Source organism: Rana temporaria, chromosome 2 (assembly GCF_905171775.1).
Source record: "Rana temporaria chromosome 2, aRanTem1.1, whole genome shotgun sequence".
NCBI classification, from domain to species: domain Eukaryota; kingdom Metazoa; phylum Chordata; class Amphibia; order Anura; family Ranidae; genus Rana; species Rana temporaria.
The window spans coordinates 116,030,543-116,058,473 of NC_053490.1; the positions used below are offsets into that span (position 1 = coordinate 116,030,543).

The 27,931-nt window shown below is 45.5% G+C and overlaps 1 protein-coding gene across 2 annotated transcripts in view; it reads right to left on the reverse strand.

Annotated features, from left to right (window-relative positions):
• Window positions 1-933: 933 nt before the first annotated feature.
• The window catches only part of LOC120929407 (methyltransferase-like protein 7A), a 69,458-nt gene continuing 42,460 nt past the window's right edge, over window positions 934-27,931 (reverse strand). The window contains exon 2 of one of the 2 annotated variants that reach the window (XM_040340816.1): window positions 934-1,098. In XM_040340816.1, coding sequence (XP_040196750.1) covers window positions 949-1,098 — 150 coding nt within the window. In that variant the 3' untranslated portion in view covers window positions 934-948. Of the gene's footprint in view, window positions 1,099-23,684; window positions 23,952-27,931 lie in introns of those variants that run through there. The other variant, XM_040340815.1, reaches the window with a different exon arrangement.

Here is a 27,931-nt window from a genome sequence, read left to right on the forward strand (position 1 = left end):
CAGCCTGTCAAGTCTTACTCTCTGGCCCCCAGCTACTACTGGGTGGGGAGCGGAGGAAGATCACTCCGCCAGGGAAGGCAAGGAGATAGACAGGCGGCTGGCTGGGACTTGAGCCAAGGCAGAAGAACATGTGAGCGGAGCTGAATGGGCATGCACCCAAAAATTTAAGAAATATTCTCTCTGCTCCGACCAGCACATGATCATCAGAAAGGGGCACAGATAATGGAAAAAATGCACCCCCCCTTAGCTAGTAGGAGTGGCAGAGCGGGGGGGTGTAATTCAGATTTTCTTTCTTGAATTCTGCACTGACTGTCTTTGAAATTGCCCCAGTCCCTGTTCAAATTTAATCTGGAGACAAAACTGGGGACAGACTTGGGCTGGGGACAGTGTCCTCAATCCGGGGACTGTCCCCTGAAACCGGGGATGTCTCGTCACCCTACACTAAATTTAAACATCGCACCTGTACTGACAAGTACACAGGCGCTACACAAGGAAATAGGCCACTCAGTATAATACCTTAGTTCCATTTCTTTTAAATGCGGCCAAAAGCCTGATCCAGAGTCTTCAGAGGTCCCAGGAAGCCATGAGTGTGAAGGACTGGGTTGCAAGGGTTGAAACGATAAGAGTCATAGGAAACTATCCACATAGAAGAAGACTCATTGGAGAGATTCCGGAATATATGGGGGGAAATGGCGGGATTTCAGGGAGTCGGGAACCTGGAGGATTTGTGAAGGTGTAGGGAATTGAGGAGGGAAGGAGGGGTATGGGATTGTTTTTTTCTTTGAGGGAGGGTTTTTAGGGGTAGGGGGGAAAAGTGTATAGAGTATAGATGAAGGAACAGGATGTTTTTAACTGTGTTTATATATGTCTATACAATAAAAGTGAATATTCAAATAGAAACCCTGCCTGTCAGCGTTTTTTATTTTTTATTTTGACTTTACTACCACTTTAAGGCTCCATAGCTTTCTTCTTGGCTTCCCATACCATGCTGTAACTCTCCTTGGGCACCACATTTAATGTTGCCTCCCAGAGACATCTGTGCCAGCCTCTTTCATCTGCCATGAGTCCTATTCTGGAGTCTTCTGTCCACCTCTGCATCTATGTAAATAAAAGTAATTAGGGTAAACCTATTTATTTAAATATCAGATATAAAATTGGCACTTGTTACATTTTTACATAGTTGGTTAGGTTGAAAAATAACACAAGTCCAACCTGTGTGTGTTTTTATGTCAGTATTACATTGAATATCCCTGTATGTTATGGTCACTCAGGTGCCTATCTAATAGTTTTTTTAAATGATCTATGCTCTCTGCTGAAACCACTGCTTGTGGAAGAGAATTCCACATCCTTACCGCTCTTACAGTAAAGAACCCCCTACGCAGTTTAAGGTTAAACTGCTTCTCTTCTAATTTTAGTGAATGGCTGTGTGTCTTTTTTAATTCCCTTTCGTGGAAGAGTTTTATCCCTATTGTGGGGTCACCAGTATGGTATTTGTACATTGAAATCATATCCCCTCTCAAGCGTCTCATCTCCAGAGAAAATCAGTTCAGTGCTTGCAGTCTTTCCCAGTAGCTGAGATCCTCCAGTGCCTTAATTAGCTTTGTTGCCCTTCTCTGGACTTTCTCCATTTCCAGCACATCCTTCCTGAGGACTGTTGCCCAGAACTGGACAGCATACTCCAGGTGCGGCTGAACCAGAGTCTTGTAGAGTGGCAGAATTATCATTTTATCTCTGGAGTTATCTCCTTTTTAATGCATGGTAAAATTCTGTTGGCTTTGCTTGCCACATCCTTACCGCTCTTACAGTAAAGAACCCCCTACGCAGTTTAAGGTTAAACTGCTTCTCTTCTAATTTTAGTGAATGGCTGTGTGTCTTTATTAATTCCCTTTCGTGGAAGAGTTTTATCCCTATTGTGGGGTCACCAGTATGGTATTTGTACATTGAAATCATATCCCCTCTCAAGCGTCTCATCTCCAGAGAAAATCAGTTCAGTGCTTGCAGTCTTTCCCAGTAGCTGAGATCCTCCAGTGCCTTAATTAGCTTTGTTGCCCTTCTCTGGACTTTCTCCATTTCCAGCACATCCTTCCTGAGGACTGTTGCCCAGAACTGGACAGCATACTCCAGGTGCGGCTGAACCAGAGTCTTGTAGAGTGGCAGAATTATCATTTTATCTCTGGAGTTATCTCCTTTTTAATGCATGGTAAAATTCTGTTGGCTTTGCTTGCCACATCCTTACCGCTCTTACAGTAAAGAACCCCCTACGCAGTTTAAGGTTAAACTGCTTCTCTTCTAATTTTAGTGAATGGCTGTGTGTCTTTTTTAATTCCCTTTCGTGGAAGAGTTTTATCCCTATTGTGGGGTCACCAGTATGGTATTTGTACATTGAAATCATATCCCCTCTCAAGCGTCTCATCTCCAGAGAAAATCAGTTCAGTGCTTGCAGTCTTTCCCAGTAGCTGAGATCCTCCAGTGCCTTAATTAGCTTTGTTGCCCTTCTCTGGACTTTCTCCATTTCCAGCACATCCTTCCTGAGGACTGTTGCCCAGAACTGGACAGCATACTCCAGGTGCGGCTGAACCAGAGTCTTGTAGAGTGGCAGAATTATCATTTTATCTCTGGAGTTATCTCCTTTTTAATGCATGGTAAAATTCTGTTGGCTTTGCTTGCAGCAGTTCACCCCCTAGTGCGTACATTGCATTCATGTTTTTGCCACCCATATGCATTATTTTACATTTTTCTACATTGAACCTCTTTTCCCATGTAATTGCCCACCTCATTAATTTGTTCAGATCTTCTTGCAGGGATTCCACATCCTGCTGAGATATTATTGCCCTGCTTAGGACCCCACTTTTCACACCGGACCATTCACTACCCTCTGAACTCGCCCTTGTAGCCAGTTTTCATTCCATGTACTCACCCTTTGATCCATGCTGACAGACCTTAGTTTGTACAGTAAACGTTTATGGTGAACTGTATCAAATGCCTTTGCAAAGTCCAGATACACCACGTCTACGGGCCTTCCTTTAGCTAGATGGCAGCTCACCTCCTCATAGAAGGTTAATAGATTGGTTTGGCAAGAACGATTCTTCACGAATCCATGTTTATTACTGCTAATGATACCGTTCTCATTACAAAAATCTTGTATATAGTCCCTTATCATCCCCTCCATGAGCTTGCAAACTATTGACATTAGGCTAACTCGTCTGTAATTCCCAGGGATATATCTTGGTCCTTTTTTAAATATTGGTGCTACATTGGCTTTTCTCCAATCTTCTGGTACCATACCAGTCAGTAGACTGTTCTTAAAAATAAGGAGCAATGGTCTGGCAATTAATTGACTGAGTTCCATAAGGAACTGGTCCCGGTGACTTATTAATGTTAAGTTTTTCAAGTCTATTCCTAATTCAATCCTCTGTTAGCCATGAGGGTGCTTCCTGTGACGTATCATGAGGATAAAATTGCAGTCTTGGCTACTGAATCCCCCCGTTTCCCTTGTGAAGAATAAATTCAATACCTTCACCAACTCTCTGTCTTTTGTAACCAGATTCCCTTCATCATTCTTTATGGGACCAATATGATCCGACCTCCCTCTTCTACTATTTTTTATACTTTATGGGTAACTCGACTTTCGTGGGAAAAAAAATAGCAAATAAAGAAAAAATAATATAGCACATATAATTGCGACACTAATTATATTGTAATTGAATGTTATTAAAAATTACCTTTTCTTTTCAATCTGCAGCTCTGTAATTTTCTGAGAATGCATTGCAATATGGCTACCTGGAGTTGTTATGTACAAAGAGTGTATACTGACCACTCCCCAGAAACGTTCTTTCCTGCTTATGTGATTGGCTCACCAATTTTCCCAGAAGTCTGCCTAAGATACAAGTCAGATTTCAGGCATCCCCTGCAACAAAAATGTCATTTTTGAAGAAATACTTTCAATAGGAGCACGTCTAAAGGGATGCAGGCCCAGCAGATTTCCTCATTAGTGCCCTGCAGCTGCACCCCTGACAGTTAATTATGAAACCACTCCCATTAGACCCACTCAGTACGGAGGCACAGTGTCAGATAACAAACCAGTTCGGCAAGCCAGCCGCATTCGCGGCCCGATGTGAATGGTGTGAGCGCATGCACGCTAGTGCACACCAAATCGACGCTCTGGCTGGCCTATATAAGGCTGCCCAGGTACTCTGACAGATTGAAATGGAAAAAAATATAACTGCGCTAAACCAGGTTTTAGTGCTCTTATCAAAGAAAACTAGAGGGACAAATGCCCAAAAGGTGTGTCAGTACCTAATGTAAATGACACAGTGGTACGTGCTTATATAAATAAATTGAAAATAAAATAAAATAAATGACCATAAACCTAGATTGGGGCTCCAACTGCCTAGAGACCCAACACACAATTTAAGCATCAAACACCTCTACCATTGCTGAAAGGTAATAATGCATAAACTAAACAGTGTTAAAATATAAAAAATTGGAAAACACCAAAAAGTTCGTATTTTTCAAACGTTGATATCATAGAGAAGAAAAAAAGAGTCCATATTAGTGTCAGTTGTTAACACCCGTGCCAATATCGACATGCAACTTCTCGTGATCTATAAAGGCTTCTGTGTGAATCCACCACCAGCTTTTGCAAACTGCTTACCAGATATGGCGGTCCCAACGGACCAAGTCCAGCATGTAATTCCAAAAAGAACCAGCGCGTAACTCCAAACGCAATTGCTACTAGTTTCCTGATGCAGCAAACTTCACATTTAATGTTCAGTATACCAAACAGGGAAAATAAAAAAGAAATGCTTCCATAGCAAAAAAAACAGGGGTAACTTTATTCAAACAACACATAGGTATTGCACTCACATTTAGGATGATATTTAAAAACATTCAGCCATGCAGCTCCGGCCAGACGCTTGCAGGCAAACAGGACCGCTCGTGGAGAGGTACGATGAGAGGGGATGACACCAGCGTGCCGCTCGCTCCACCCGACGCGTTTCGTGAAAGAATCACTTAGTCTCGGGGCACGAGCGGCACCCTGAGTCACCCCCTCTTATGGGCAACAAACAAAACAATAATTGGAACCAAGCCTCGTTCCGGGCTTCGCGCGCATGCGCAGCGCCAGAGTCCATGGTGATAGGACGTTGGAGCGCTTACTTCCGACGTCACCACTAGCCAACCTCCGCTAGGAGAGACCACCCACAGCAGGAGGGGCAGGGACGTCACTCGGCGTGCGGACGGAACCCAGAAATGCATGGGTACCAGACACAACACTCTTAGAACCAAGCCTCGTTCCGAGCTTCGCGCGCACGCGCAGCACCCGGTTCAATGATAACAGGGCACTGATGCGCTCCAACCCGACACCATCAATGGCCAGCTCCCACTAGGAAACCACCCACAACGGGAGGTTGTCAATACCTACATTATTCGTAGGTATTGACAAGTACAAACCCCACTGGGGGGGCAGTTCTCTCGTCAAATTTCAAAGTGTGAAATGTCATGGATTCACAGATTGAGGACTTACCTTCCTTTTGGCCTTAATGTGGACACCGATATTAATGCGTTCATTAACAACTCATAACGTGTCCTCCCCTCCATCTCTCTCTCCCCTTTTTCCTCCCTGGTTTAGTCTTGGGTTTCGTTTTGTCTTGGGACTCCGGGTGGTTGGTTCCTGAACCAATTGGCATTAGATGCCCTCCCTTTGTCCCCTTTTGTTTTGCTCCAAAAGCATTTGAAGGGTAAACATTATTATACATTTCGGATGAAGACTTAATTCCATTATAGTGTTAATACTTAATGGGTTTTTTAATCTATTTTAATTATTTTATATTATTATGTATTTACTTAGTGATAGGTTCCTGATGCGGTAGATCCTCCTCTTGCGGGCAGCCGCCTAATACGGCTGTGACTCTGGGGGGAAATGCATGCATCGGTGGCCTGAATCAATATGTATTCGGGTACTATTTGAGGACCTGGGAACAACAGTGATGCCTCAATCACTGCTGAGGCCCCAATGATATAACGTTAGATATGTATGTACCTTATTTTTAACGAATTAATTATTTATTTAATTTATCCTAAGTTCTGCAAAACTCTTTATTTGAAATATGTTGTCACTAGGTGGAATTTTTATGGCACATGTATATTCAAAGTTGTACTTTGTAGTGAGAATGTTTATCAGTAGCCGTGTCCCCGGGATTTGCGGTGTTAGATCCGCTTCCGGGACACTGCATGATTGATATAGTTCCTGGTTTCATCCGTATGCTGAGTGACGTTTCCGCCCCTCCCGTTGTGGGTGGTTTCCTAGTGGGAGCTGGCCATTGACGGTGTCGGGTTGGAGCGCATCAGTGCCCTGTTATCATTGAACCGGGTGCTGCGCGTGCGCGCGAAGATCGGAACGAGGCTTGGTTCTAAGAGTGTTGTGTCTGGTACCCATGCATTTCCGGGTTCCGTCCGCACGCCGAGTGACGTCCCTGCCCCTCTTGCTGTGGGTGGTCTCTCCTAGCGGAGGTTGGCTAGTGGTGACGTCGGAAGTAATCGCTCCAACGTCCTATCACCATGGACTCTGGCGCTGCGCATGAAGCCCGGAACGAGGCTTGGTTCCAATTATTGTTTTGTTTGTTGCCCATAAGAGGGGGTGACTCAGGGTGCCGCTCGTGCCCCGAGACGAAGTGATTCTTTCACGAAACGCGTCGGGTGGAGCGAGCGGCACGCTGGTGTCATCCCCTCTCATCGTACCTCTCCACGAGCGGTCCTGTTTGCCTGCAAGCGTCCGGCCAGAGCTGCATGGCTGAATGTTTTTAAATAGTTAATAGTAGTTAATAAAGTTACCCCTGGTTTTTATGCTATGGAAGCATTTCTTTTTTATTTTCCCTGTTTGGTATACTGAACATTAAATGTGGAGTTTGCTGCATCAGGAAACTAGTAGCAATTGCGTTTGGAGTTACACGCTGGTTCTTTTTGGAATTACATGCTGGACTTGGTCCGTTGGGACCGCCATATCTGGTAAGCAGATTGCAAAAGCTGGTGGTGGATTCACACAGAAGCCTTTATAGATCACGAGAAGTTGCATGTCGATATTGGCACGGGTGTTAACAACTGACACTAATATGGACTCTTTTTTTCTTCTCTATGATATCAACGTTTGAAAAATACGAACTTTTTGGTGTTTTCCAATTTTTTATATTTTAACACTGTTTAGTTTATGCATTATTACCTTTCAGCAATGGTAGAGGTGTTTGATGCTTAAATAGTGTGTTGGGTCTCTAGGCAGTTGGAGCCCCAATCTAGGTTTATGGTCATTTATTTTATTTTATTTTCAATTTATTTATATAAGCACGTACCACTGTGTCATTTACATTAGGTACTGACACACCTTTTGGGCATTTGTCCCTCTAGTTTTCTTTGATAAGAGCACTAAAACCTGGTTTAGCGCAGTTATATTTTTTTCCATTTGTGCTTTTTATGTTGTTTGACGTAATAACTGCTGCTTATAATTCCTACATTTATTCTATTCACAGTTGCTTTTCCTCTTTTTCCACTCTGACAGATTGCTGGTTTGTCTTCAGCTTCCTGTTTGAGCCTGGTTCCTGTTAACTGTATCTGACTTCCTGTTGTGACCCAGATTGACACTGACTACTCTGCTCTTCTCCTGGATCTGACCCTCGGCCTGTTTAACGGCCTCTGCCTTGCTATCTGTGCTTGACCCCCTGCCTGTGACCCGGATCTGCTACTTGTCTCCAGCCCTTGACCTTCTGCCTGCATCTCGGACATGCTACTTGTCTCCAGTGCTAGACTATCTGCCTGTAACCTGGACTGGCCCTCTGCCTCCTTGCCTTGATTCTCCACTTGTGCTCTGGACTCTTGTATCTCCAGCCAGTGTTCTGGACAGAACTGCACCCACCTGTGTTTGACCCTCAGCCTGTTGGAGTATCCTCCTGTGGCCATCCAACCCACCAGTCATCGCACAGCTGTCCAGCTCTACCCAGATCATCTTGCAAGACCTACTCTTCCTGCTGGTTGCCAGTGCCTCTTTGTGCCATGTGCCATCCACCCCCTGTATCACCTCCAGGGGGTGGAGTGCGCCTAGTCACAAGGGTGAACTGCTCTCTGCATCTCAGCCTCGTTACGTACTCACCTGACACACAGACAAACACACATGGATTTTTTCAGAAAAACAAAAGGTAGGAATCTGCAACAAAGGTTGTTCTAATTGCAAGGAGGATTGCAAGAATGTACATCGATCACCCAGAGGGGAATTTTTTTTCTCAGCAAAAGTGTTACGCTTTAAAGAATTTCTTGGGATTTTTTTTACTCTCCTCCGCTATGTTCCTTTCATGTTCTATCTTAGCCGTCCTGATTGCACCCTTACATTTCTTGTTGCATTCTTTGTAAAGTTGAAATGCTGATGATCCCTCAGCCTTGTATTTTTGGAAAGCCTTCTCCTTTGCTTTAATATTCAATTTTACGATGGAGTTAAGCCACCCAGCACTTTTACTAGCTCTTTTATAAATTTATTTCCCATTGGGATGCACTGGCTAATACCCTTTTAATATGCTCTTAAAGCACACTCATTTTTCCTCCGTGTTCCTTGATTTCTAGGATTTTATCCCATTAGCCAAATGTGCGGTTCCTTCTGCCCAGTCTATGTCTGGATAATTAAAATCCCCCATTATAATGACAATTCCCATCCTTGCCGCCATTGCAAACTGTGATAGGAGGTCTCCCCCCCCCCCTCCTCCCTTTGGTTAAGGGGCCTATATCATACTCCCAGTATTACTTTCCCCTTGGTTTCCTCCCTTTGAGCTCTACCCATAAAGATTCCACCTCCTCCCTTGCTCCATTGGTGATGTCGTCCCTCACATTCACTTGTACATAATTTCTGATATAAAGGCCTACCCCTCCCCCTTTTTTTTTTACTCTCCCTATCTCTGCGATATAGGGAATACCCTTGAATGATTGCCAGCCAATCATGAGAATTGTTGAACCAAGTCTCTAAAAAATTCCCACAAAATCTAAATACTCCTTGTCCGCCAGACTCCTGGCATTAGTGACCAAGCCACGCAGTTTTGAACGGTTGCATACTATCTCCTTATTGGGTGTTCTGATGTTGCAAAAAGGACTTGTTACTATACTTACCTCAGGTTTAGTCAACTTAAAAATGTTCTTTATGTTTCACCAGAAAATGACCCATCTGCAGGTAAGGATGATGCTGATGTTTCTGTGAGGGAATGCGAGATGTGTTTTTTGAAGAAAATAATAAAAGCAGAGTTGTACTATGCAAGGCAAGGAAGCAGACTGAGGAGACTAAAGTGGTTCTGAAGGCAGAAGTTTTTTTTATCTTAATGCATTCTAAGCATTAAGGTAAAATGCCTTCTGTGTGCAGCAGCCCCCCTAATACCTACCTGAGGTCCATCTAGATCCAGCGATGTTGCAGGAGTGTCTCGGCTGCCCGGGATACCGCTCCTCATTGGCTCAGTGACGCCATTGGCTCCTGCTGCTGTCACTGAAAAAAATACAACTTTTTTTTTCTTTGATTCTGTTATAAAATTTAGCAAATAATCTTTCTTCGTAGATTTAGGGAAAAGTGTATTCTGCTATATTTCTTTGGTGAAAATAACTCAAATCAGTTTATATTATTTAGTCTGTAGGAAAGTTATAGAGTCCACAAACTATGGTGTATATACATGTAGCACCTTTGTACTTTATAGTACTGGTGCTAGTTAAATTTAAGGGTAGATCAGAGTGTAGTTAAACTCTGATCCAGATTGTTAGTAGCAAAATACGGTCTCTGTCTCAGCTTGGCTGTGCTGTGAGCCCATTCTGCTGTACTATGGTGTTCTTCCAGCCCCGGTGCTGCAGGTGGAGTCAAGGTTTGGGTGCTCTTTCCCAGCAGCCAATCACAAGGGTTTGTCCTCACTGTGCATGCTGGGGAGGGGTATTTATGGGGCAGACGCCATTGGCTCTGGGTCTTCTTCCTCCAGTGTGGCACCCACCTTTAGGGTGGCCACATCACGGCGCCCCAGCTTTTTTGGCCTACCTGGGGCGTGCGTGCCACGCGGTGTTCCTGGTTCCGGGGCCATGCTGACCCGGAGCATCTGAACAGTGACGGGGACCCAGTGAGTGACTGGGTTTCCACTTTTGAGGATCCCAAGCTGTATTGCTGTTAGGTGGGGAGTCAGTCTGAGGAGCGCCATTGAGAGGCTGGCGGTCCAAAAGGGCCTGGACAAACCACCGGGGATCAAGGTAGCCGGACACCGAGGGATTGATCACCTGCCAATTGGTACCTGTGCAACAAGTTGAAGGAGATCCAGACGTAACTCAATTAAGGAGGCATATCTTCAAGAATTCAACCCAGAGGGGACCTGTGGCAGAGGTATCTTTCTGGGGCTCATTGAGAGGTGTCTGTGGCAGAGACTTTCTCCCAAGTTCAAGTTCACCAAGGAGGGTCTGTGGCAGAGACTTTATCCTATAATTGTCCGAGTGATACTCCGGCTGCCAGGTCAGTGAGAGAGGCCTGTCCGGGTACACTAAACCCATTCCGGCGGGAGTGGTGCAAAGAAGTGTCACGTTTGGGAGCAGGACTGTTTCCTATCATTACATCTGAATCTGCTATTCTCCTATCTTCTTCAGCTTTACTTTCCTCACCACAAGTTTACTATTTTTACCCGGCTGGGTAATAAAGAGCACAGCAAAGAGCACCTGTCGTGGACATTCCTTTACTTCTACTATATGCAATACCCATCATTCAATCCTAGGAATTTCGGAGGAGCCACGAGGTAACACGCCACCCAAAAATCCAGCAGCTCCACTGGGGGTAACGCCAGGGCTGTCTTAATGAGAGGGCACACCTGGGCACTGCCCAGGGGCCCCAGCTGCATGGGGGGCCCCTGCACTTTCCCCAAAGCAGCTGGTCCTTGAACCCACGCTGCACCAAAATTGGGGGCCCCCTTGGTGGCACTGAGAGTGATAGATACACAGGGGAGGCGTGTTTCATTTAAATGAAGCGCGTCCCCGCGCTGAACGAAACTGCGCATGCGCCGTCTGTAAAAACTCCCAGGGTGCATTGCTCCAAATGACGTCGCAAGGATGTCATTGTTTTCGACGTGAACGTAAATAGCGTCCAGCCCCATTCACGGACGACTTACGCAAATGACGTAAAATTGAAAAAAATATACGTGGGAACGACGGCCATACTTAACATTGAGTACGCCACCATATAGCAACTTTAACTATACGCCGGAAAAAGCCGAACGGAAATGACGTAAAAAATGCGACGGCCGGTCGTACGTTCGTGGATCATCGGTAATAGCTAATTTGCATACTCGACGCGGATTACGACGGGAACGCCACCTAGCGGATGGCGAAAAATTGCATCTTAGATCCGACGGTGTACGAAGACGTACGCCTGTCGGATCTAGCCGAGATGACGTCGTATCTTGTTTTGAGGATTCAAAACAAAGATACGACGCGGGAATTTTGAAATTACGCCGGCGTATCAGTAGATACGCCGGCGTAATTTCTTTGTGGTTCTACCCCTACATATTTTTGGTAAAAAAAAAAAAAAAAATACAACAAGCATTTGTGCAAAAGTTATAGCGCCTTCAAAATAAGTTATTGATTTATGTCATTTTTTTTTACTAGTAATGGTGGTGATCTGCGATTTTATTTTTTTTATCGTGGCTGTGACATTGCGGTGGACACTTTTGTGACCATTGACATTTATACAGCGATCAATGCTATAAATATGCACTGAATACTGTATAAATGTCACTGGCAAGGAAGGAGTTAACACTAGGGGGTGATCAAGGGGTTAAATATGTTACCTAGGGAGTGATTCTAACTGTGGGGGGATGGGACTGACTAGGGAAGGAGACTGATCGTGTTCCTATATACTAGGAACACACAATCTGTCTGCTCTCTCCTGTTTACACACACAGATCCACACTCCTGCTATGTCACAAGCGATCACAGTGACGTGGTGGGCGCGCGCGAGCCCCCTATACTTCCGGGGAGCCGAGGACATCATATGATGCCCACCCAGGTTGGGAGATCCCATCTGCAAACGTCATATGACAATGGGCAGGATGGGAAGTGGTTAAGGGGGCTGAATGTTATGATGCTTCATTTATTGTTTGTTTGCACCTGTGGGTTGAGGTACAGAAGGGAGTTGTCTGACATAGATAAAGTCATTCCCCTGCCCTTTGCCTGTTCACGTAGGCCACATATGTTTACATAGGGGCTGTCAATATCTAATTCAGTGGCGTATCGTCCATGTGTGCAGGGTGTGAGGTGAACACGGTCCCATAAGGGCAGGGGAGACCACTGTGTACTGACACACACTGTACACATGGAGTATGTAAAAGTCAGTTCATAATTTTCTTGGGCCCCATGATTTTGATCAGAAGGGCCCGAGAGGTGGCAGCATTGATGGACTTTTTTATTTCTGTCTGACAGGCAGAGACAGCCAGAGCCCCATGTCTTGATACTATGGGCCGGATTCAGATAGGTTACGCGGATCTAAAGATCCGCTAACCTATCTGATTTACGATACGCCGCCGCAAGTTTTTGAGGCGACTGCTTAATTCAGAAAGCACTTACCTCAAAACTTGCGGCGGCGTATCGTAAATCCCCTGGCGGAATTCAAATTCCGCGGCTAGGGGGAGTGTACTATTTAAATCAGGCGCGTCCCCGCGCCGATCCAACAGCGCATGCGGCGTCCGCAAATTTTCCCAGCATGCATTGCTCCAAATGACGTCGCAAGGACGTCGTTGGTTTCGACGTTAACGTAAATTACGTCCGGCCGTATTCGCAAACGACTTACGCAAACAACGTAAACAATTCAAAACTTGGCACGGGAACGACGGCCATACTTAACATAGGCTACGCCGCACTTACCCCTGCTATAGCAGGGGTAACTTTCCGCCGGAAAAAGCCGAACGCAAACGACGTAAAAAAAAAAAGGGCCGGGCGGTCATTCGTTTCTGAATCGGCGTAAATGCTCATTAGCATATTCGACGCGTAAAAGACACGGAAGCGCCACCTAGCGGCCGGCCTGGAATTGCAGCCTAAGATCCGACGGTGTAAGTCACTTACACCTGTCGGATCTTAGGCATATCTATGCGTAACTGATTCTATGAATCAGTCGCATAGATACGACCGGCCGGCCTTAGAGATACGACGGCGTATCAGGAGATACGCCGTTGTATCTCCTATCTGAATCTGGCCCTATGATTATAGTCCCGGCAGCTCAGAGACTCCAGAGGGTAGAGCTTGGCTGCTTGACTGAACACAGAAGAGGAAGACTTCCTTCACAGAGGTTTCAGTGGAGGTTGGAGTCTATGTGATCTGCATAAACTGTAAAGGAAGGCTTCCTCTGCTGTGCCAAGCGATCACAGGTACAGGGCCTTGCAAAAGTATTCACCGCCTTGGCTTTTTTTGTGTTTTGTTGCCTCACAACCTGGAATTAACATGGATTGTTTGAGGATTTGCATCATTTAATTTACAGAACATGCCCACAACTTTGAAAAGCAAACAACAAATAGGACAAGATAACAGAAAAAGTCAATGTGACGGTATCGGTATGATATCCCCGTCAAAGATTCCCTTCTTCCATAAGAACATCACCCCAATATTCCACTAGGAGGGATATTCCTGAGATCGCCCATTAAGCCACACATTAGTCCAGGCTTACTGCTAGAACAAGACAGAGTTTAATGTTATAATACACAGCTTATATGTCATTTCCAAAACTGTTACAATGACAAATCTCTGCCCCCCTCACACTGGGGCTTCCATACAGATTATAGGCAGACACGACGGAGCCGAGTCTGAAAACACATTTTCTTTAGACAATGACATCAATGACGCTGAGTACTGAATACATTAACTAGACAACTCGACCCCTCATATAGAGAGATAATTACCACAATGAAGCAATCAGAATAATTAACACAAGCCACTTAAACACAGATCTCCTTCACACAACACAATAGATCAATTAACCTTTAGAAATAGTGAGGGGACATTAGCACTTCAATAACCGGATGGTAATCACAATGGCAAGCAGGGAGAATTAAACTGAGACATATAGGCAAATGTATCACAATGGCCCCCCTTTTTCTCCCTGCTCAGGAAAACCCGGTTGGACCTTCCCTGGTCCAGTAGGGTTGACGGGTTTAGAGCTTTTAGTCCGAGGTTAACTCCGTTTGGCATGACTGACCTCCCTTGGCAACTGCTTCAGACTCAGGTATGCCACCGGGTCGTCAGATCACACGCCGGTCAGTCCCCAAGTCTTTGTGCGATCTGCAAAGTCACCAGAAGTCAGTGTGAAGACGGCGAATGGGTCTGTGCGCCGCCATCTAGGTGTCCCGCTATGGGAGGGGGCAGGTTATGGCTCTGAAGTGACAATCACAGGAGATTCATAAAAAGAAAAAGTTATATTTGTTGAAATGCTGTAGCACTGGTGCTCAGAGTCCGGGGGGGGGGGAAGGGGACTCAGAGCCCCATAAGGTCAGCCACCCCCTGCTCCCTCCGCAGCCGCCGGTTCTCCTCTTTGAGCTTCTCCAGCTCCATCTCCAGTTCATGGAGCCTGGGGGGGTCAGCCCGCTGTGACCTCAGGTGGTTGTTCTCCTCCTCCATGCGGCTTATGCACTCCTCCAGCTCTATGTACTCACGGATCAGATCCTGCTTGCTCATGTCCTGCAGGCTTTCCATGTGGTCCTTCATCATCAGGAACTGGGTGGTGGGGTAAGGGGCCACCGGTGGGCCCTTGGCGAACATCTCGGCCCGCATCTGGGGCGCCCGCTGCGATTCCATCTCCTCCAGTCGCTTCTTCTCCTCCCAGGTCCGCTGGTTATATGACTTCCAGGACCTCTTCTTCTTGGAGGGTAGCTGGCGGTGCCTCTTGCTGCCCAGCCCCCTCCAAGGCCCCTCCGGCTCATGGCTGTCGCCCATGACCAGCTGACAATGGTGTTCCCTGTTGTCCGTAATAACAGATTGTACCATGAGGGCTTCGTAAGGGGTGCCCAATGGTTCTTCCTGACCCAGCTCCTGGGGATCCCAAGCCGAGTCTACACAATGGGCTGCTGCTGGTGGGCGGTACCCAGGTTGAGACCAATTTGACCTGGTGTTGTCATTCATGGGGCAATTCTGCTTGAAGTGACCCAACTGTTTGCACCGGAAGCAGCGTTGTTCGTTGTCCTCCTGGCGTGGGTAGCGAGGGCTAGATGTCATTGGTCTGTTAGGCGGTTGGTATCTAGCGGCTGGTGGGTGTGAGGGCGCCGATGGTCGTGGAGGTTGTACCCGTGGTGTGACCTGGTTTGTCTTGCGAGTATCCACATATTCATCCGCCAACTTCGCGGCCTCTGGTAGAGTCATGGGCCTGCGATCTCTCACCCAATCTTTGACGTCCGTCTGGATGTGATTGTAAAATTGCTCCAGGAGCATTAGTTGCAAAATGTCCTCTGCGGTGGTGGCCTGGCTGCTGTTAACCCAGTTAGAGGCCGACAGGGACAACTGGCATGCCCATTCCGCATAAGAGTCTTTCGTGGTTTTGCGTGAGTCCCTAAACTTCTGTCGGTGGGACTCTGGGGTTACTGCATAACGAGCCAGGAGCACTTCTTTAACCCGGGCGTAGCTATGGATATCCTGATCTGGCACGGTCCGGAAAGCATCAGAAGCTTTGCCTGACAGTTTGCCTGACAATATTGCAACCCACTCTCTTCTAGCTATTCGGTGCAGGTTACATTGTCGCTCAAAATCCGCCAGGTAGTTATCAATCTCACAGTCCTTTTCATCAAAAGCTTTAAAAGCGCTAAACGGAATCTTCCTTGCGTCTGCTGTGCTGTACTCACTGTTCGGAGAAGGTGCGGCTGCTTGTTGGACTGCTGCCAGTTTTAACTGTAGTTCTGCGTCCCTTATTTCTTTAGCCTCCTGTAGCTCCATCACTCTCAGCACCACATCTGCCGTTGGGTTCGGGCCGAACCATGCTAGCTTCTCTCTCATTAGCTTGTTGGCTGGCGATTCCTCCTCCTGAATCACTGGTGTCTCCATCTCTTGTACCGCTGGCGTTGCTGCAATCCCGTTCTCCTGGTCTATCTCCATTGATTCTGCTATGATGACCCGCTTGGTTTTGTTGCTAGCAATTCTTCCACGAACTTCCAGTAGTTCTTCCAGTGTCTGCTTGGAATCCGGGTGTGAAGGGGAATAGAAGGGAAAATCCCACTGCTGCCACCAATTGTGACGGTATCGGTATGATATCCCCGTCAAAGATTCCCTTCTTCCATAAGAACATCACCCCAATATTCCACTAGGAGGTATATTCCTGAGATCGCCCATTAAGCCACACATTAGTCCAGGCTTACTGCTAGAACAAGACAGAGTTTAATGTTATAACACACAGCTTATATGTCATTTCCAAAACTGTTACAATGACAAATCTCCGCCCCCCTCACACTGGGGCTTCCATACAGATTATAGGCAGACACGACGGAGCCGAGTCTGAAAACACATTTTCTTTAGACAATGACATGAATGACGCTGAGTACTGAATACATTAACTAGACAACTCGACCCCTCATATAGAGAGATAATTACCACAATGAAGCAATCAGAATAATTAACACAAGCCACTTAAACACAGATCTCCTTCACACAACACAATAGATTAATTAACCTTTAGAAATAGTGAGGGGACATTAGCACTTCAATAACCGGATGGTAATCACAATGGCAAGCAGGGAGAATTAAACTGAGACATATAGGCAAATGTATCACAGTCAATGTGCATAACTATTCACCCCCCTAAAGTCAATTACGTGGTAGAGCCACCTTTTGCAGTTATCACAGCTCCAAGTCACTTTGGATAAGCCTCTATGAACTTGCCACACCTTACCACTGGGATTTTTGCCCATAACTCCTTGAAAAACTGCTCCAGCTCCTTCAAGTTGGATATTTTGCACTTGTGAACAGCAATCTTTAAGTCTGACCACAGATTTTCTATTGGACTGAGGTCTGGGCTTTGACTAAGCCATTCCAATACATTTACATGTTTCCCCTAAACCACTCAAGTGTTGCTTTAGCAGTGTGTTTGGGGTCATTGTCCTGCTGGAAGGTGAACCTTCTTCCTAGCCTCAAATCACACACAGAATGGCACAGGTTTTTCTCAAGAATATCCTTGTATTTAGCACCATCCATCTTTCCCTCAACACTGACCAGTTTCCCAGTCCCGACTGCTGAAAAACATGTTCTTTCGGTGATGTGATGTGTTGGGTTTGCACCAGACATAGCATTTTCTTCGATGGTCAAAAAGTCAAATTTTAGTCTCATCAGACCAGAGCACCTTCCTCCATACATTTTGGGAGTCTCCCACATGCCTTTTCGCAAACTCAAATGTGCCATTTTGTTTTTTGCTGAAAGTAATGGCTTTCCTCTGGCCACTCTACCATAAAGCCCAACTCTATGGGGCTGTACGGCTTATTGTCGTCCTATGTACAGATACTCCAGTGTCTGCTGTGGAACTCTGCAGCTCCTCCAGGGTTACCTTATCTCTCTGTGCTGCCTCTCTGATTAATACCCTCCTTGTCCAGTCTGTGTGTTTTGGTGTGCGGATGTCTCTTGGCAGGTTTGCTGTTGTACCATGTTTCCATTTGGTTATGATAGATTTGATGGTGCTCCTAGGGATTATCAAAGATTTGGATATTTTTTATAACCTAACCCTGACTTGTACTTCTCAACAACATTGTCCCTTACTTGTTTGGAGAATTCCTTGGTCTTCATGGCAGTGTTTGGTTAGTGGTGCCTCTTGCTTAGGTGTTGGGGCCTTTCAAAAAGGTGTGTATATGTAATGACAGATCATGTGACACTTAGATTGCACACAGGTTGACATCATGTCACTAAATATTTGACCTCTAAAGGTAGTTGGTTGCACCAGAGCTTGTTATGGTCTTCATAACAAAGGGGGTGAATACATACGCACATGCCAATTATAATTTTTTTTATTCTGAAAAATAGTTTTATGTATTTATTTTTCAAATTTTAATTTACCAACTTAGATTCATCACATATAATTCAGATTAACCACTTGACCACTGGGCACTTAAACCCCCTTCCTAACCAGATTAATTTCCAGCTTTCGGTGCTCTCACAATTTGAATGACAATTACTCAGTCATACAACACTGTACCCATATGACATTTTTGTCCTTTTTTTCACACAAATAGAGCTTTCTTTTGGTGGTATTTAATCACCATTGGGGTTTTTTTTTTGCGCTATAAAAAAAAAAAGTCTGAAAATTCTGTAAAAAAAAAAAAGATTTTTTCTTGTTTCTGTTATAAAATGTATAGAATTTGTAATTTTTCTTCATAAATTTTGGCCAAAATTTATACTGCTACATATCTTTGGTAAAAAATAAGTACAAATCGGTGTATATTATTTGGTCTTTGTGAAAGTTATAGAGTCCACAAGCTATGGTGCCAATATCTGAAAACTGATCACACCTGAGGTACTGACGGTCTAATTTCTTGAGACCCTAACATGCCAGAAAAGTACAAATACCCCCCAAATGACCCCTTTTTGGAAAGAAGACATTCCAAGGTATTTAGAAAAAGGCATGGTGAGTTTTTTGAAGTTGTCATTTTTTTCCCACATTTCTTTGCAAAATCAAGATTTCTCACACACAGCATATGCATACCACAAATTACACCCCAAACACATTCTGCTATTACTCCCGAGTATGGCGATACCACATGTGTGAGACTTTTACACAGTGTGGCCACATACAGAGGCCCAACATGCAGGGAGCACCTTCAGGCATTCTGGAGCACCCAAGCCAATTCCGACATTCCTCTCCTACATGTAAAAATCATAATTTATTTGCTAGAAAATTACATGGAACCCCAAAACATTATATATGCTTTTTTAGCAAAGACCCTAGAGAATACAATGGCGGTCATTACAGAGGAGGTCTAGGGCCAAAATGATTGCTCTCGCTCTAACGTTCGCAGCGATACCTCACATGTGTAGCTTGAACACCGTTTTCATATGTCGGCGGCAATTACGTATGCGTTCGCTTCTGCATGCGAACACATGGGGACAGGGGCGCTTTAAAAAAATAAATAAAAATGTATTGTTCATTTTACTTTATTTATTTTAGTTTGAAGCTTTTTTCCCCAAAAATAAATTTCTGATCACTTTTGTTCCTATTATAAGGAATGTAAACATCCCTTGTAATAGGAATATAGCATGACAGGTCCTATTTACAGTGAGATGTGGGGTCAATAAGACCCCACATCTCACTTCTAGGCTAGGAAGCCTGAAATAAAAAAAAATAAAAAAAAGATCCTGGCTTCGATCGTTGTGGTGAGTCGGTAGAAGCACCGGCGGGTGGCGGGAGGAGGGGACGTATTGCGGGGTATTGCAGTATTGCAGGGTATTGCAGAGTATTGCAGGGTATTGCGGAGTATTGCAGAGTATTGCGGGGTATTTGCAGAGTATTGCACAGGGTATTTGCAGGATATTTGTAGGGTATTGCACAGGGTATTTGCAGGGTATTGCACAGGGTATTGCAGAGTATTGCACAGGGATGGCTGAGCACGGAGGGATGGATGGCTGGATCTGTGACTGCAATTGTCACAGATCCAGCCCACAGCACTGCTGCTGACATCTGATCCCTCCCCTTCTCCTCTCACACTGTACCGATCGGTACAGAGAGGGGGGGTAGGAACCGACGACATCACATGACACCGGTTTGTCTACAAGTGATCGCTCCATCATTTGTCGGAGTGATCACGTGGTAAACGACCGCTATCAGCGGCAATTTGCCACGATCCGTGATGCGCCGGTTCTTCTAGACCGGGGGGGGAGCAAGATTCTCCCAGAATAACTTGACCGCGCTGTAGACGTATTTTGTCTATAGCACGGTCGGCAACAGGTTAAAAAAACATTGAACTAAAGGCTACTGTAGGTAAAAAGCCAAGAGGGGTGAACACTTTTGTAAGGCACTGTATGTGAGGGGGGGGGGGGGGGTTCGGTGGTGAGCCTGTTACTTTATCAGCAGGAGAAAATGTGTGTGTACACTGCAAGCTGGCCAGAACTTTGCACAGACAGCAACCTGGGAATGGAGGGGAGAGTGAATGTATCTGGTCCATAGCTCCTCATTGGCTCCTCCCTGACTTGGCCATCCATTACCATCAATATAGAAAGGCTGTAAGGGGCAAGCAGTAGGTTGATATAAGACAGTCACTCAGCTTGTCTACCTTACACCCCCCCACCCTTTACAGACAGTGGGTTATAGGGACCAAGTTACACCCAGCATGCTATACCATCTCTGCTGACTTGAGGGAGAGCCAAGAGTAGAGAAAAGTCTGTATTGGGGTAATTTAAGGTGAGAGTCTATATTGGGGAAGGGGGCAATATTTGTTGTACACTGGCCAGTGTGTTGCCTACCTCTATGCCCTGTGCATTGCACTTCTGAACACTGTCTGAAGCACACTCTTGAACCCTCTACTCCATGCACTCCTCTGCCCAGCAAAACAATCAATCCTGTGCCCAACACACATACAATACGCACTGTGCTTTCTGTGCTATACACACTCCTGTGCTCTCTGTGCGATACGCACTCCTGTGCTCTCTGTGCGATACGCACTCCTGTGCTCTTTTTGCGATACGCACTCCTGTGCTCTTTGTGCGATACGTACTCCTGTGCCCTTTGTGCGATACGCACTCCTGTGCCCTTTGTGCGATACGCACTCCTGTGCCCTTTGTGCGATACGCACTCCTGTGCTCTTTGTGCGATACGCACTCCTGTGCTCTTTGTGCGATACGTACTCCTGTGCCCTTTGTGCGATACGCACTCCTGTGCCCTTTGTGCGATACGCACTCCTGTGCCCTTTGTGCGATACGCACTCCTGTGCTCTTTGTGCGATACGCACTCCTGTGCTCTTTTTGCGATACGCACTCCTGTGCTCCCTGTGAGATAAAGAATCTTGATCTCTTGAACTCTGTAGCCTGTGCAATGCATACTCGTTAGTTCTTTGTGTTGTACACTTCTGAACCCTGTACTCTGTAATATGGGGGGTGAGTACCTGCACCTATTCTCTGAGAAAAAAAAGAAGCCGTGGGCCAGATTCAAGAAGCAATTGCGCCCGTGTAACCATAGGTTACACGGCGCAATTGCTTACTTGCTCCGGTGTAGCGAATGCTCCTGATTCAGGAACATCGCTACGCCGACTGCAGCCTAAAATTTGCGTGGCATACGGCTCTTATGCCACGCAGATTTTAGGCTGCATACTTGCGTTGACCGCTAGGGGGTGCTCCCATTGTGATCAGCGTATAGTATGCAAATTGCATACTAACACCGATTCACAAAGTTGTGCGGGCCCTGCGTACGCAAGGTACGGAGTTTCCGTACGGCATCTGCTAATAGCAGGCGCAGCCAATGCTAAAGTATAGCCGCCCTTCCCGCGACGTGAAATTTTAATTTCACGTCGTTTGCGTAAGTGATTTGTGAATGGCGCTGGACGCCATTCACGTTCACTTTGAAGCAAATGACGTCCTTGCGACGTCATTTGCCGCAATGCACGTTGGGAAAGTTTCCTGACAGAGCATGCGCTCTACGCTCGGCGCGGGAGCGAGCCTAATTTAAATGATTCCCGCCAGGCGGGATCATTTACATTGCGCGCGCTTACGCCGGGCAATTTTGCCGGCGCGCCCTCGCAATTTACGGAGCTACTGCTCCGTGAATCGAGGGCAGCGCAAAATATTTGCAGGGGCGCAGGGCAAAATCGTTGCCCTGCGCCTCCGCAAATATAGCGCAAATGTACCTGAATCTGGGCCCCTGGGTATATCTTTTATTGCTGAGCTCTGTGCCCAATCCTGGTACTGGGGACAGGCACTAGGGGACAGAGTGATCCGGTAGGAATTGTACTGGGGGAGAGACTAAACTGGTTGGGGGGTGTAACTGACCTTGCACTGAGGGGCAGACTAACCTGGGGGAAATTGAAATGGAAGAATCAGTTAGGCTTTATTTTATTCAGCCCACTGAAAACTGTCAATGGCCAACCCAACAGAGGCCTGCACTGCATACACTATATATAAGCCACTCCCAATTTTCGCAGCAGTAAGCAAAGCGCGCAGCATTTATATTTGCCGTGTCTGGGGGGCCCACTTTTGCACGCAGGCCCATTGATTTCATGATACACCCCTAAACGTATCGCTCTTTGTTTTGGAACTGTTCTTGGGGTTGAGAGGCAGAGTGCGGAACCCAATATACTTAGGCGGCTCCCCCGGGGTTAGTGCTACATGTGGGCACTCCTTTTTAATATGCTAACCTGCACATGCCTGAACCAGGAACAAAAATCATCCTAAAGTAGGGTATGCACAAACAACAGTTTATTTTAGGTGTCTAATTTAGAACATCAGTACATTTGTATTTTTGACAGTCTCACTTCATATCCCTCTGACTGTCAGCAGGATAAGAAACATGGTTCGCAGTCACCAGCAGCCACGACAGAAAGTCACAGACAGAAATAATGAGCTAACATAGGTTTTACTCTTCTCCATTTTATTAAAAACCTATAGGGCTAGATTCAGGTACAGCGGCGTACCTTTTGGCTGGCGTAGCGCATCTCATATGCACTACGCCAACGTAAATCATGGAGCCCAGAACAGGATTCTGAAAGATCTTGTGCCGTACTAATTCAAAATAGGCAGGTAGGGGGCATGCCTCATTTAAATTAGCCGTGACCCCATGTAAATGAATGTCCGTTCTTACGGCGCATGCTCAGAATCACGTCGCAAATACTCCCTAAGAAACGTCGGCTCAATGCTTTTGACGTGATCGTAACCTACGCACAGCCCCATTCACGTACCACTTATGTAAATGACGTAAAATTCGATGGCTGTTCCGACGTCCATACCTTAGCATTGGCAGCGCCTCATATAGAAGGGATAACTTTACACCGGACGTAAGCCTTATATAAACGGCGTAGCGGGACGCAAGTACGTTCGTGAATCGGCGTATCTAGGTAATTTACATATTCTATGCGTAAATCTACGGAAACGCCCCTAGCGGCCAGTGTAAATATGTACCCTAGATACGATGGCGTACTAACACTTATGAAATTCAGGCGTATCTAGCTCCCAGAATAGCACGCATAGATACGACGGCGCATCTTCTAACTTACGCGGCGTATCAATAGATACGTCGACGTAAAGGCTACGTGAATCTAGCCCATAGTATGTTGCGGTTTGTGCCCCCATTGGAGAGATTCACTTTCTGTCCCATTAGGATGGGACAGAACATCTTCCCAATGGGGAACCAGAACATAGCGAAAATCTACCAGGGCTTCTATGCCTTCCCCTCGTTATCTTTTTATTTAATTTGATATATTAATACACAAGCAAAAATCAGTCTAAATGCACATTAAAACATACCACAGCAAGCTAAAACAAGTGAAAGTCTTCCTAAAAACATGTATGGTGGTGCATGTATTTCTGCAAGGTAATAATGCAAAAGGGACTGAAGAAGTATTATTTTAACCTAGTTGCGGCATATCCCTTCTGAATGCAGAACAATATACATAGCTCTTACCTGACTTCAATCAGGACTGCAACGCAATTAAAATACGTCTACACACATTTATCCATGTGGATTGGTTTTACAAATAAGGGAACCTGCCAAACACTCTTTTAAAAATGCCCATTATATGAATTTATTTGACAGCATATCCAATAATATGAGGGTTAATAAGTTTCATAGCTGTAGGAGCATATATATGGCGCAGGTTGAGCTCTGAGAATTTGGCATCTTCAAGGTCCTTCCATGTAATCTTTCGTATGCTGCAACCATCAAAAATCAGCTTCCAGGTTGGATTCAGGACCTTCTGGAAAAAACTTGTCCAGCTGGACTCGTCTGTTGAGGCCACATGTTCAATGAAGTAGAAAGCTCCACCCTAGAAATGAGAGGTGACATTATATTTATTTGAATATAGAAATGCTGTCCTGACATATTGCAAACATCCTGTTCTGTATTATTCACAGAGGATTCACGTAGAACCGCGTATCTTTGTGCGGGCGTAACGTATCCTATTTACGTTACGCCTCTGCAACTTTGACAGGCAAGTGCCGTATTCTCAAACCAAAGTTGCGGCGGCGTAGCGTAAATAGGCCGGCGTAAGCCCGCCTAATTCAAATGTGGTAGATGTGGGCGTGTGTTATGTAAATTTACTGTGACCCCACGTAAATGACGCTTTTTACGAACGGCGAATTCGCCGTCCGTGAAAGTATCCCAGTGCGCATGCTCCAAATTAACCCGCAAGAAGCCAATGCTTTCGGCGTGAACGTAAATGATGCCCAGCCCTATTCGCGGACGACTTGCGCAAACGACGTAAAATTTTCAAAATTTGACGCGGGAAAGACGTCCATACTTAACATTGGTACGCCTCATGTACGCCTCATATAGCAGGGGTAACTTTACGCCGGGAAAAGACTAACGTAAACAACGTATCTGTACTGCGTCGGCCGGGCGTACTTTCGTGAATTAGCGTATCTAGCTGATTTACATATTTCTAGGCGTAAATCAGCGCACACGCCCCTAGCGGCCAGCGTAAATATGCAGTTAAGATACGACGGCGTAAGAGACTTACGCCGGTCAGATCTAATACAAATCTATGCGTAACTGATTCTAAGAATCAGGCGCATAGATACGACGGCTCGGACTCAGAGTTACGACGGCGTATCTGGAGATACGCCGGCGTAATTCGTACGAGAGTCCGGGCCTAGATGCTTAAAAACCACAAAAATAAAAATAAAAAAAATGCAGGACATACAGTATCTCACAAAAGTGAGTACACCCCTCACATTTTTGTAAATATTTTATTATATCTTTTCATGTGAGAACACTGAAGAAAAGACACTTTGCTACAATGTAAAGTAGTGAGTGTACAGCTTGTATAACAGTGTAAATTTGCTGTCCCCTCAAAATAACTCAACACACAGCCATTAATGTCTAAACTGCTGGCAACAAAAGTGAGTACTACCCTAAGTGAAAATGTCCAAATTGGGCCCAACGTGTCAATATTTTGTGTGGCCACCATTATTTTCCAGCGCTGCCTTAACCCTCTTGGGCATGGAGTTTTTTTTTTTTTAAACAATTTTATTAGATGTTTAACAGATACAGAGTGATAAACATTACTTGGACTGGGTGCAACCAGCCATACATAGCAAAAGAGCAGGTACATAAAAGATCCAACCGTTGTGATCCTGGTGCAACATAGTAAAAACAGGAGAGCACAAAAGCAATCATACAGTAACAAACAGTCTCAAGAGATGGAATAGCATAGTCTGAGTATGTCGTTGAGGTGTTACCAGGCATCCCAGCCCAGAGTGACAATCCAGTGGTCCACTAGGTCAAGAAACCGAGCAGGTATTGCCCACCCCAATAGGGAACAATCTGTGGGCAACAGGAGGAGCCGGGGACGGTCACATATCTTGTTGTTCATCTTGGGCATGGAGTTCACCAGAGCTTCACAGGTTGCCGGTGGATGTTAGAGACCTTACCCTCCATCTTCCACATGATGATGCCCCACAGATGCTCAATAGGTTTTAGATCTGGAGACATGCTTGGCCAGTCCATCACCTTTACCCTCAGCTTCTTTAGCAAGGCAGGGATGTTTTGGATGTGTGTTTGGGGTCATTATCATGTTGGAATACTGCCCTGCGGCCCACTCTCCGAAGGGAGGGGATCATGCTCTGCTTCAGTATGTCACAGTACATGTTGGCATTCATGGTTTCCTCAATGAACTGTAGCTCCCCAGCGCTGGCAGCAATCATGAAGCCCCAGTCGATGACACTCTGACCACCATGTTTGACTGTAGTCAAGACACACTTGTCTTTGTACACCTCATCTGGTTTCCGCCACACACGCTTGACACCATCTGAACCAAATATGTTTATCTTGGTCTCATCAGACCACAGGACATGGTTCCAGTAATCCATGTGCTTAGTCTGTTTATCTTCAGCAAACTGTTGTCGGGCTTTCTTGTGCATCATCTTTAGAAGAGGTTTCCTTCTGGGATGACAGCCATGCAGACCAATTTGATGCAGTGCGCTGCATATGGTCTGAGCACTGACAGGCTGACCCCCCCACCCCTTCAACCTCTGCAGAAAATGCTGGCAGCACTCATGCGTCTATTTCCCCAAAACAACCTCTGGATATGACGCTGAGCACCTGCACTCACCGCTGTATGGTCTTGGTCACCACGCTGCAGATCAGTTTCAGGGTCTTGGCAATCTTCTTATAGCCTAGGCCATCTTTATGTAGAGCAACAATTCACATTTTTTTCAGATCCTCAGAGAGTTCTTTGCCATGAGGTGCCATGTTGAACTTCCAGTGACCAGTATGATAGAGTGAATGTGAGGACACCACATTTAACACACCTGAAAACCAGGGAAAATGGCTAAATGGGCCCAATTTGGACATTTTCACTTAGGGGTGTACTCACTTTTGTTGCTAGTAGTTTAGGCATTAATGGCAGTGAAAGTGAAAAAAAAAATCCCTAATTTAGGATTGTCACTAAAGCTGGGATAGAGGGGAAATCCTCCAATGGGGACATTAGTTCTAGTGACAACCAGGGATTCCTTCACCTTGGAGGGTTTTCCCTTCACTTCCTGTTTTAGCTATGAAACATGAAGTGAAGGAAAATTTCCCCAATAGGACACAGATGGCAAAAAAATAAAAAATATCTGACAGGGTTACAACACTCCCTGCAATGTGAATTTTTTTTTTAAGTTTTAGTTCTACTTTAAAGCTGATCTCTAGGTTTTAGTGAACTTTAAATAGATTGGTTGGAGCAAGCTGGTCTAAACTATTTACTTTACAGATGCAGCAGGGGTGAGCACTGTATGTAGCATCAGCTACATAGCGCACACAGCATTGTGTTCCGGCAGAAGTTCTGTCCGGCTCCCAATACAAAATCAATTGTGGCTGAGTTCTGCTCAGCGGTTCACAGTGGGCTTTTTTATTCTATAAATTAATACAAAGCTTCCTCTGATTGGCTTAGGTGGAAATGCAAGCAGATGACATCACAATCTCTGTCCCAGCCAATCAGAGAAAGCTTTGTTAAGCAAAGCTCCTTAACCAAATCCCCTAGACAGAAACACTCAGTTAACCCATGCAGTGTGGGCGCAGCTTGGGTTACATTTGGGTTTCTTGGAGTGCCACGTGGAGGGGGTTCACAACGATATATAGTACATGAAACTTTTATATTGTTAGGACACCTTTGATAACGTCTGTAAGACTTTACAGATTTGGATTAGTAATACCATCATGAAAAACGATACAGCAAGGGTGCATGATAGATTTGACATTCACGCGTTAACTATTTATACATTTTAATTTTATGGATTTTTACTTGATATTTTATGTCTGTGTATACAGTATATTCATTGTGTTATGTGAGTATGTTTTTATAGCCCTGCACTTTTTATATGTTTATCCTACTAAAACTAAACAAATATATAATCTGCTGCCACCAGGAAAGTCGTGCCCCAGCCACACAGCACTGCTGCCAGCATCCTTAGCTTTCCCAAAGCCATGTACCAGAGAGACTAAAAAATAGGCTCTGGGAATATCTTGCTGAAATTAGTGGCAGCTGGTGATTGATAAATCTGGGGCAGTAAGCCATTGGCACTCGCCTTCCCCCTCGGCAGGAGACAGACATTAACGGGGGAACACCCCGCCACCACGGGAGACGAGTGGCCTCTTTACCTCTGTCCTACCAGACTCCGATCTCCCCATCTCAAGCCAGGGAGTGCTTGATGGCTGAGCCGGATGTTGGGTCCGTTGGTCTTCCCTGCTTCTCCACTGGCCATGTGTCTCCTCCCTCCTCCTCCTCCCCTTGGCCAATAACATTGCTTCTCCTTTTGGCCAATC